This window comes from Pteropus alecto, unplaced genomic scaffold (genome assembly GCF_000325575.1).
Source record: "Pteropus alecto unplaced genomic scaffold, ASM32557v1 scaffold177, whole genome shotgun sequence".
NCBI classification, from domain to species: domain Eukaryota; kingdom Metazoa; phylum Chordata; class Mammalia; order Chiroptera; family Pteropodidae; genus Pteropus; species Pteropus alecto.
The window spans coordinates 6,787,879-6,798,947 of record NW_006442207.1 but is presented as its reverse complement, the minus strand read 5'-3'; the positions used below and the strand labels follow the sequence as shown (position 1 = coordinate 6,798,947).

At 49.3% G+C, this 11,069-nt stretch overlaps 1 protein-coding gene across 1 annotated transcript in view; it reads left to right on the top strand.

Moving 5' to 3' along the window:
- Positions 1–216: 216 nt before the first annotated feature.
- RBM20 (RNA binding motif protein 20) overlaps positions 217–11,069 on the top strand; it is a 57,998-nt gene continuing 47,145 nt past the window's right edge. Inside the window, exons 1-7 of the mRNA XM_015596316.2 lie at positions 217–287; positions 1,073–1,170; positions 1,261–1,440; positions 4,455–4,621; positions 6,506–6,597; positions 7,828–8,914; positions 10,263–10,324. Of these exons, the coding sequence (XP_015451802.1) occupies positions 217–287; positions 1,073–1,170; positions 1,261–1,440; positions 4,455–4,621; positions 6,506–6,597; positions 7,828–8,914; positions 10,263–10,324 (1,757 nt within the window). The remainder of the gene's footprint in view (positions 288–1,072; positions 1,171–1,260; positions 1,441–4,454; positions 4,622–6,505; positions 6,598–7,827; positions 8,915–10,262; positions 10,325–11,069) is intronic.

The following is an 11,069-nucleotide window of genomic DNA, read 5'->3' as shown; positions in this document are numbered from 1 at the left end:
TTGGTGCTGTGAATCACCACATGGTACTATCATGGATGACCTAAACGTGGGATAACACCAGCATGGACCCAGTCATCGCAAAAGTAATCCCAGAGGCCTAGCTCGTGGTAATCCGTAATCCTATGGTTACCAAGAAGACAGCACTATCAAGAAAAGTGGTGATCTCACTCTGCTCCCCGAAAAGGAGAAGACTCACGGGCGAACGTCGGTAGGGACATGTCGGCCGCGTCGGCCCTGGGGACTGAGGAGACCTGGGCTCCGGGCCCTGCTCTGCCCTCTCTAGCTGTGTGAGTTGGGTTGATTCATGCATCATGTCAGCTTCCTTGGGCTTCGCTTTTTTTCTCTGTGGATGGAGTGGGTTAAACTACATGGTCTCCGAGGCCTCTTCTTCCTCTTAACATTTGTGATAATTAGCCAGAGTTTGAACTTTAGCCGCAGTATGACTGTAGTATCATCGACGTCATCTTGTCACCTGGCATTGAGGGGCTGTTCCCTGTGGTTCACATCCTGACCTGGCTTCTGAGGGCGTTACAGTAGAGTTGAGAATTTGTGATTTGGAGTTCAGCTCCCAGGAGATGACGGAAGGGCAGGACCCAGCAAAATCCTCGCCCCGAGCGTTGCTGTTTATTTGGTTTGGTCACACTGTAGAGGTGACCACACTGGCCTGGAAAGGGACTTGAGTTGAACTGGAAGTGAATTTCCGTTCCTGACTGGTTATCTCGGAAGGTGTTGTGCCTGTGCGACCAGGCGGCTCTGTCTAGGCCCTGGTGCTCTCTGGGCTGCGGTTCTTGGCTTCTGTTTCTGGCCGGCTGAGCATCCTCAGGACAAAGCTTGATGCGAGTCCACACACATTCACCACTGGACATCAGCTGCGTCCTCATTGTTATTCTACAGCCCTGTAAGTGTGTCGTTGACCACTTATCCGGTTCACCAAGCCACTGTCATAACTCTCTCCTTTTTTTTTTCCTGCTCTGTCCCCTCTCACCAGATGTCCACTCTTATTTTCTACTTCTCTTCTCTCCGTATTTATACCTCTGTGTTTTCCGTCATTCATCTCTGTCCGTCTCTAAAGAAGATTTGTCTCTCCGCCTTGGCAGAGCTCACTTGCCATCTGCCCTGATGATGACAATGAGGATGACGACGATAGTGGTAGGAATGGAAGTGAGCATGGTGAGACGCGTCGCAGTGATCGGTGAATGCTCACTGTGTGCTGGGAGCCGGGCAGAACGGTTTCTGTCCTCCCTGTCATTTAATTCCCAGAACAAGCCTCTGCTGTAACCACGAGGACCCCGAGGCTTAAAGAGGATGAGTATTTCCCCAGTCCCCAGCTTTCGAGTGGCACGCTGGAATTTATACCCAGGTTAATGCTAACTCTGAAACCTGAGCTCTCAGCCTCCGGGCAGTGCTCCTTCCCATCCCCAACCCCCATCTGCGATGCAGGTTGTGTGGCTGCTGCTTCATACATATGGCTGAACTGATTTTAACTCATTCTATTCTGAATCCCGGTGGCAGTGAGATCATCTCCAAGTATGTGAGCGACAAATATCATTCCCTCTGCAGATGTCAGTTTCCTGAAAGGGAAGGGTATGTTGCGATCACACAGAAGATGTCCTCTTTCTAATAAACTTCCATCCGCACAGCACTTCACAGTTTGCAGAGCTTTCTAACTCTCCGCTTACCTGATCCCACATCAACCTTCATCATGTAAATGAGAAAAGAGCGTGACTTTTCTTTTTATAAATGAAGACGCTGAGGCTCAGAGAGGTAAAGTCTGTTGCCCACTGTGACACAGCTGAAAGGCCGCAAGTTAGGACTAGAACCCAGGATGCCTGATTCCTTCCCCCAGTTCATACGAGGTAACTGTCAGCCCAATACGCACTCACTATCTACTCTTCAGTCCTCCAAGTGAAAGAAAACTCAGAACCCATGTATCTTTAATAAAGATCCTTTTCTCCTAGGGGGTTCACTAATGCCTCCCCAGAAAGCCAGTTGTTAGTACAGGAAAAGGGCCTGGTAGTTGTTGAAAAATGAAAGGTGTCTCAGTGGTTTAGAAACTGCCCCCTGGTGAGGGCCGGGGCATTGTAGTCACCCTACAGCTCACCCTACAGCTGCCTTCCCGCAGCAGCTGAGGCATTTTTGCATCCGTAGATGGATTAATAAGCCCAGAACATTTGTAAGTCTTTGTTCAAAGTTCAGGGACAGCCTTTGAATTGGCCTTTTTTTTTTTTTTCATTTGTTTCATTTCTCTCAAACGTCTGAGGCTCGAACCACTTCCTCCTGTGCTTTGCTGTTCGCGCTTACCTCTGTCGGAATACTCATTGCTCTCTGGGTTGGACTGTCTCCTCTCGGGAGGGTATCTCTTTTTCCATCTCTGTGTCCCCCCCACCTGGCACGTAATAGATGCTCAGTGCACGTGGGCTGAATGGACAGACTCACGGATGCCCCCTTGGTCCCTGTGGCGGAGTCTCTGCAGAGCAGAGGCCCCAGGGCCTCTGCCTGTGTCTTCGGTGCTCTCCCTCCCTTTCAAAACAGGATGGATTATGTCACGAAAATCTTGCTGAATTTCTAGCACCCTGACTCAAACCCAGGAAGAGCACCGCCTCACTCCTTGTGCCCAAAAACGAATCCATCATTGCATCCTGCTTGGGACTCAGAATAAAATGTGGAAGAGCTTTGGGACAAACAATGAGCACTGTCAAGTGGGACAGCTGTTGCTCTCTCCCTCCTGGTGGATACGATGTGTTGCACATCCTTTGGGCGTTATGGAATTAAACCATTAGAAACACTTTTCATCTGAGTCTCCTGTATCTCCCGGCGTTATAAATGCAACTAGTTCTCTTTTATTCATATTTTATTTTTAAAGCTCTTGAGAGAAGTGCTGCTTTAATTAGAGGAAAAAAAAAAAACTTTCTAAGCAAGCAGGGAACCCCAATTTTTTAATGTAATAATTTTCCCTGTGAATTCTTTGTAACCATTAATGGCTCAGAAAGGAAACGTCCGCCCTGGGGGCAGAGAGCCTTGTGGAAGCCTGGACCAGTCAGAGTGGCTGTGCGGTGATTCTCCTGTGAGTTGTGTGATTGTGTTGTAGCTTTTCTAGCTCTGTGCCAGATGCCCAGCTTATGTAACTCACTGTGCTGCTCTCCATCCTCCGGGGTTTGACTGTATGGCTGCAAACAGTGTCACCGCACAAGGTTGAGGAGAAGAGGGGACATAGCAGGTGCTGTCACCTCTGCAACTTACAGAGGTACAGAGCGGTTGAATCTCTGCATCTCCCAAGTGCTCAGTGAGTGCTTGGCAAGTCAGAGGTAGTCAGTATCTCTCTGAACAGAGGGGAGGACCACAGGTAGAGATAAGTTGGCGATGAAAAAGTTCTGGGACTTACTTAGGGCTTTTGGAGACAAGGCTATTTTGTCAGTTGCTAGAAGCTGTTTTGAATGATCTGAGTTCTCACTAAGGTTTTACTGTTACCCAGCTATGCAGCTTTGGGTGAGTCACTTTCTCTCTTTTTTTAATGAGGGGAGTGGATGAGGTGATCCCTCAGGATGTGCAATTCTAAGCTTTCCCAGGGTGCCGTTGCTCTGGCTGGGTAAAGAAAGCTGACTTGGAAAAAGAAGAGACCTCTGGATTTTTCTGGATCCTGGCTAAGTTCCCAGAGGGTGCTCAGATGCCTGGTCAGATAGTCTTTGCTCTCCAGGACCTCTGGGGACATGAGTTCATACCAACAAGATCCAGCCAGTGTCCCCACACCCGACACTGCCTCTCTGAGTGGAAGCCTCTTTTACATCTAATTTTCTTGGTGGAGTGTATTAGTTTCCTATTTGCTTCTGTAACATATCACCACAAATGTAGTGGCTTACAACAATACACATTTTTTATCTTATAGTTCTGGAGGTCCGAAGTACAAAATCCATCTCCCTGGACCAAAGTCAAGGTGTCCCCAAGGCTGGTTCCTTCCTTCCTCCATCTTCAAGACCAGCAGCATAGCATCTTCTCTCCTCTCTAACCTCTGCTTCCATCCTTCCTTCTTTCTGGCTCTGGTCCTCCTGCTTCCATTTGATGAGGACTCTTGTCATTACATTGGGCCTACCCAGATAATCTAGGATAGTACGTCCATCTGATGACCCTTAACTTAGTCACACCTGCAAAATCCCCTTTACCATGTACAATAACAGTCACAGGTTCTGGGGATTAGGATGTGGATCTCTTCAGGGGTCATTATTCAACCCACCACAGGGATTAATCATCAATCTCAAAACGGAGACGGGAGAAGAGTGTGTTGGAACTCCTGCTTTGGAATGGGGAGTTGTAGACATTTCCCCGGGCAGGCGATTCTGCAGCTGACTGCAGTTTAAGCTGTATCCAACTGCAAAATCTATTTGCTTTCTAGGCATATTTAATTCTCCTTTTTGGATTGTTTGAGGGCCTTTATTTGTAGAAATGTGTGCTCTCAAAAGGTGACCACATTTCCCTAAAGCCACCTGGTTCTGATGAGCTACAGCCATTATTTTTCTTCTCCATCCTGGTCATCACGGCCGTTACTGAGTGCCCACCGAGTGCAAGGCAGTACGCCAGGGAAATACGACAATCTCCAAGACATGCTCCTTTCGATCGTGGAGCTGATGTCTGTCTAGTGGAGGGAGAAAGGAACATAAGCAATTCTTTTTAACACAAGGCAGGATGTGCTAAGTGAGGTAATGGTTATAAACCGAGGTAGTGGGAAGACATCAGTTCTATTCCCTAGGGGTGTCAGAGCATATGCCCCAATTTTTTGGCTCAAAAATATGATTGCTATATGCACCTGAATTTTAAATTATTAACACAAAATTCTTGTGGGCTAAGAATTTTAGAGCTTTTGAAAGATAGGATGATGGGGCTTTTCTTCTTTATCTAAAGGTCTTTGATTCAAAAGAGGTGTCTAGCTCTGGCGATTCATGTGAAATCACTTCTACTCAAGGTTCATTAAAATTGGGGACAATAAGAATTTGCTAGGCAAAGCAGAAATTGGGAAGAAAATAGCCTTCTTTTTTCATGCTGGATCTGAACGGATAATCCGTAACCTGTGCTGTACCCAAACAGCACGTGTTTCCCATGGCCAACCTACAAATACCCAGCGGGGCTGGCTTTTCTAGTTAGAAAGACAGCTCCTCCTCACGTGTCCTTTCAGAAGTGAAGGGGACTCTCCAGCAAGAGCTCCCTCCAGCCCGGAACACAGTTTCAGAACGTACAGTTGACTTCTCCTGGAAAAACAAAACCAACCTCTTCTTACTCTGATCATAGAAACCAAGTTGGCACCTCATTATCGCCTCGTTAGCAAGGACAGGCTGCGTAGAGGACAAACCTGGTCGGAAGGGTTGGCCCTGAGTGGGCAGGGTTTTTGAGTTAAGCTTAATTGCTTTTCTAAAGCTCAGCTACTTACTAGTGCATGAGTAGAGCTACATCATCGGACGAGACCATCGTCCTCTTCCTACGTAGACCATTAGCACCTCTCCAACTCAGCTGCTGCTGCCATGATTTGTGCCTGGGCCCCACTGGGCCACCAAGGCTTCGCTGCAACTGGCACAACTACCCAGAGGAGTAAAGGTCTGTAACCACCTTTATTAGCCTTAATTCTCCTCAGCACCCTCAATATCTTACAATGCAGCTACCTCATTCTACCCTTGGAGCACAGCAGGGCTGGGGCTGGGTGAAGGGTAGTGTCTCTTTAAGGACGTACAGCAAATTCTTGATTTCTCACAGAATGGGAAATCGTAACCCAGAGTCATTTTTATCTGTCTCTGAACTGTATTTTGTAGCTGTATTTGCACATGAGTGCGCCTGATGTTCTGAGAACTCACTTCAAACAAAACAGTGAGGCAGCCCATGAGACGCACTCAGGGAGGGCTCAGACGCTGCACGCTTCACCACCGCTGCCCTTTCTCTTCTTTTCAAAGCCTGGCTGGCATTTGAATCCCACGTCTGCACTCACCAACCAACCGTGAGTGTTTGTAAGTAGGTCACCTAACCTCTCTGGGCTTTAGGTTCTTGCCTTGCAAACTTGGGGTGAGAATTTCCTGCCCCATAGGACTAATGGGGCGATCGACTGAGATGATGTAGGCTACGCACTCAATACTTAGTGTCACGGTCAGTGTGAGACTCTCCCATTCGCCTCCCTCCCCGTGACGCGTCACCTCCTCCCTGCCTCCTCCTTTTCTCAGACCAACGCAAAGCACCAGCACAGGCAGAAGCTCGCTTTCCTCAAGTGTCCCAAAAGTGGGAGAGATGCGACATGCCACATACTTTCATGTCTCCCCCTTTTTTTTTCCCGAACCATGTCTGCCCCCAGCCTCTCTCCCTGTTCCATCATCATCAGACTTACCGTACAGAGCCGATGACAGTGAAGACCTTGTCTAAAGGGTCCCAGCTTTGCAATGTCTAACCTACACTTCCCTTGGCATGCTGAACGTATAGCCTTGGTTGCCCATGGTAATCTCAGTTTCAAATGCACAGTGCCATTCTCCCCATTCAGATGTCCTGGGAATGCCGGTTCATCAACATCCCCAACACATTCCCTGATTACACCTACTCCCCAGAAGAGGTGTTTAAGACCCAGGAAATATGGTCTTACAAAGGAGCCCTAACTGTGGTAACCACATATCTTAGACTTTCTGAGAAAGTCTGTCCCCTTTCCAGATTATGCATCCTGATTTTTGGTCCAGAAAGCACCATAACCAACTAACAGGGGTCACAAGCAAGGCACATGTCCGACAGAACGCCCCTGTAGTAAGGGTCTGTGAGTACCTACCACCACCTAAGACCTCAAATGCAGATGCTCTTGTAATCTTCTTCATACTAGTTGTGTTTTGAGAGTGGACTGAGGAAAGCATGATTCTTGCTGCTTCGGGGTGTGAAATGAGTCCGGACAGGGACGAAAATGTGTTCGGCACAAATATTCACACTATTTGTTCTGTATGCAATTTTGAAGCCCTCTTTTCCTCCTCAACATTAGAGGATATGGATTTTCTCGTGTCACTAAGTTTTTTGTTGTTGTTGTTAATATCGACCATGCCAAACTCAGGGGAGTGTCGACCGTTGGCAGGGATGGGGGTTAGGGGTAGGTGGGGGAGCAGATACCCGAGGAACATTTAGTGCGTTGGGATGTTTCCTGTCTTAAGCCTGGTGCCAGTTACACTTTTTTGAATGTCTCAAATATTACACAGTGAAGTAGAAATTTAAACACCAGTAGTAAATTTCTACTTAACATTTCATTCTGAACATATATCATAATTTACTCCCCTCCCCGCTGTGATGGGATATTTGTAGTTTTCAACTATGGACTCTTAAATAATATAGTATTATTATTAACAATCTTTGGTATCAAGTTTTGTCTGAATTTTAGTTAATTTTCTTAAAATAGATGTATAGAACTGAATTACTAGGTCAAGGCAAATGGCTTTCATGAGTGCGTATTTTGCCTAACAACCTTTTAACACAGTCATGTGAGTTTAGATGGTCATCAACGTTGTGTCCATTCCACTTTATCTCACACCAGCACTAAGCACTATTATTTTTAAAAAATGCCACTTTGCTAGGCAAATATTTGTTTCTCGTGGTTTTAGCTTGTATCTCTTTGGTTGCCAGTGAGATTGAACATTCTGCCATCTAATAATTTTTCTGTTGGGTTTTTTAAATTGACGTGCATGTGTGAGCACAGGATTTTGCAGACATACGTGGGGCCTATGTCAGAGGGTCTTGTTTACATGGTAGGGGGGACCACAGTTAAGCACCGAAAGAACATCTGCCCACCTCTGTGAAAAGCAGCTGTGCATCTCGACCTCTGTCTTCCTGCAGTGCCGCCAAGCTCCTGGACAAGAACCCATTCTCCGTCAGTAACCCGAACCCTCTGCTTCCTTCGCCCGCCAGTCTCCAACTGGCTCAACTGCAAGCCCAGCTCACCCTCCACCGGCTGAAGTTGGCACAGACAGCTGTCACCAACAACACCGCGGCCGCCACGGTCCTGAACCAAGTCCTCTCCAAAGTGGCCATGTCCCAGCCACTGTTCAACCAACTGAGGCATCCGTCCGTGATCAGTGCCGCTCACAGCCATACCGGAGTGCCCCAGCACGCTGCAAGTGTGCCCAGTGCCCGGTTTCCCTCCAATACAATTGCCTTCTCTCCCCCCGGCCAGACGCGAGGCCCAGGACCCTCTGTGAGCCTTCCCAGCCAGCCCCCCAATGCCATGGTGATGCATCCTTTCAGCGGGGTCATGCCTCAGACCCCTGCCCAGCCGGCCGTCCTCTTGGGCATTGGCAAGACCGGGCCAGCGTCCGCTGCGGCGGGATTCTACGAGTACGGCAAAGCCACCTCCGGCCAGGCCTATGGCTCTGAGACAGACGGTCAGCCCATCTTCCTTCCAGCCTCGGCCTCTACCTCGGGCAGCGTGACCTACGAAGGGCACTACGGCCACTCAGGGCAAGATGGCCAAGCCGCCTTTCCCAAGGACTTCTACGGACCCAGCTCCCAAGGGTCGAACGTGGCAGGCGGGTTTGTGGCCGAGCAGGTGGGGGGCCTGAAAGGCGAGGGGGGTCCACTGCTTCAGGGTCCGAACAGCCAGTGGGAGAGCCCCCACGGGTTCTCTGGCCAGAGCAAGACCGATCTCACAGCCGGCTCCAACCTGTGGCCTCCCCACACCAGCCAGTCCTACGAGCTGTATGATCCCGAGGAGCCGACCCCAGACAGGACCCCTCCTTCCTTCGGGGGTCGGCTGAACAACAGCAAGCAGGGTTTCAGCGGGGCAAGGCGGCGGGCCAAGGAGGAGCCCGCGATGCTGCCCGTGCGGCCCCTGCAGGCTCAAGAGCTGAATGACCTTCACGGGGTGGCCCCCCTCCACCTGCCACACATCTGTAGCATCTGTGACAAGAAGGTGTTTGATTTGAAGGTGAGTCACTTAAGACGGGCTGGGAGCCACAGCCGGAGCCCGCGTGGGCTTACCACCACCACCCAACAAAATGTTGTTGCCATCAGTACTCTTGATTAAAATAGGTATTAGGACTAATAGGAATTTCAGAAATGTACCAGGGCCAGTCCTTTGCTTTAAAGCAAGTAAGAGATTCTTACCCATGTCTACAGCTGAGAAAGCTGCTCTGAGTGGAGGGATCAAGTGGCCCCGCCCGGGTTGCCGAGAAGGGACTTGGGAACTAGGGTCTCCCACCTCCTTGATGGAGGTTTTTCCCTCTGAGCTATGCCTCAGCATCACTGCTCCTGATGTTGTACTGAGTACGAAAGTGGGAAAAAGGTGAGCAGAATTTTGGGTCAGGGGCAAGAGAGAAATTCTCACGTGAGACCTAGACAGATTATCATAGAGGACCTCAGCTTCCCCAACTGCATAATGGAGGTAAGAGCCTCATGACCCTTTCCCGTGGTTGTAAATTGCTTCGGGCTCCAGCAAACAAAGGTCTATTATAGTATAAATTTCCCCTCAGAATGTATTGATGAGGCAATGAAATATTTGAAAGCAATGATAATTATAATAGCTAACATATATTAAAGCTTTTCTGTGTATCAGCAGTAACTTTTCAAGGTTGATACTATTATTATTCTCATATGTGAAAACTGAGGCCCAGAGAGGTAAAATGACTTGTCTGGGGCCCCATAGCTAGAAAGTGGCAGGGTGGAGATTTGAATGTGGGTCTGGCCCTCCCAGAGCCTGTGTCTCTTAAGCCTCAGGCTGCACTGGCTCCTGTCTCTTCTCCCACTTGCATTTCATAATAATCCCTTTTGAGTGTGAGTCATGCCACACTGTCATTCCCCCTCTGCTTGGGTGCCATGCTGCAAGTGCGTCCCTGTCACTCAGGTGGGACACACCCTCTCCCTTCCAGTCTCCAGAGGGGGCTGGCTGACGTGGGAGGTGATGGAGCACTTTATCTCTCCTAAGCCTTTCCTAAGGCTTTGCAACTCACTGTGAGTCCACCTGTCAGATTCTTCCAATTGGAAATGGAATGGGTTGGAGGTGAGGTGGGACTAAGGGGGAGTCCACCGAGAGGAGAAAAAGGGATCACGTGTGTGAATCTGGGATCCTGTCCAAAATGGTTTTTTTTGTAGGAGTGAGGGCTGGATGGGGGGCCGGGTTGGGGCAGGAACCTGGGAGGGAGAGGAGAGGGGAGGAGATGTGTCTGCAGGGTTGGTCCAACCTCTGAATGTTCCAAGCTCCCTGCCTGGCCAGGGGAGCCTGCACTCATCCCTTGCCTTCCCATGGATTCCATCATCTTTCTTTCCTTTTGGCCCAGGACTGGGAGCTGCATGTGAAAGGGAAACTACATGCTCAGAAATGCTTGGTCTTCTCTGAAAAGTAAGTGCCATCCGGGAGAACAGGTTCATGCATGCGCTTGACAAATGTTCATTGAGCACCTACCGTGTGCCATCCGTTCTAGGTGCTGGGGAGATGGAACAACACAGGCAACGTCTCTGTCTCCAAAGAGCGCACACTTAATGGGGGGTGTGTGTCAGATGATAACAAAATAAACAGTGAATTATATATCGCATCTCTGGTGGTAAATGCTAAGCAAAAAATGACATCAGGGCAGGAGCAGGAAGGGGTGTGTGTGTGTGTGTGCGCGCGCACGTGCCCATGTGCATACACATTCACTCATTCATTCACGGGCTGGCTCTTGCATTTCAAGTGTGTGGGGGTGGGGCACTTGCTGAGGACACCTCAGGAGAGGATGGAATGAGACTGTGGCTGTCTGGAGGACATGCACTCCCAGCAGAGGCAGAGGGGACAGCAAGTTTGAAGGCCCTGGGATGCTTGGGCAGCATCACTATGACCAGAGCCCTGTGCTGGGGGAGGGGTCGGGAAAGGGCTGAGCAAAGGAGTGACTGCTCTGGTTCCCTTGCTGAGAACAGATGGGGGGGCGCGGGGGGCGGGGGCATGGCAGACCCCTGAGACCATTGAGGAGGGGCTGCGGTGTTTTGAAATGAGCCCATTCAAAAGGTCTCCCTTTCTTATTCACAGTAGCCAAAAGGTGGAAGCGACCCAAATGTCTACACCAGATGAGTAGGTAAACAAAACATGAGACGTATGTACGATGGAATAT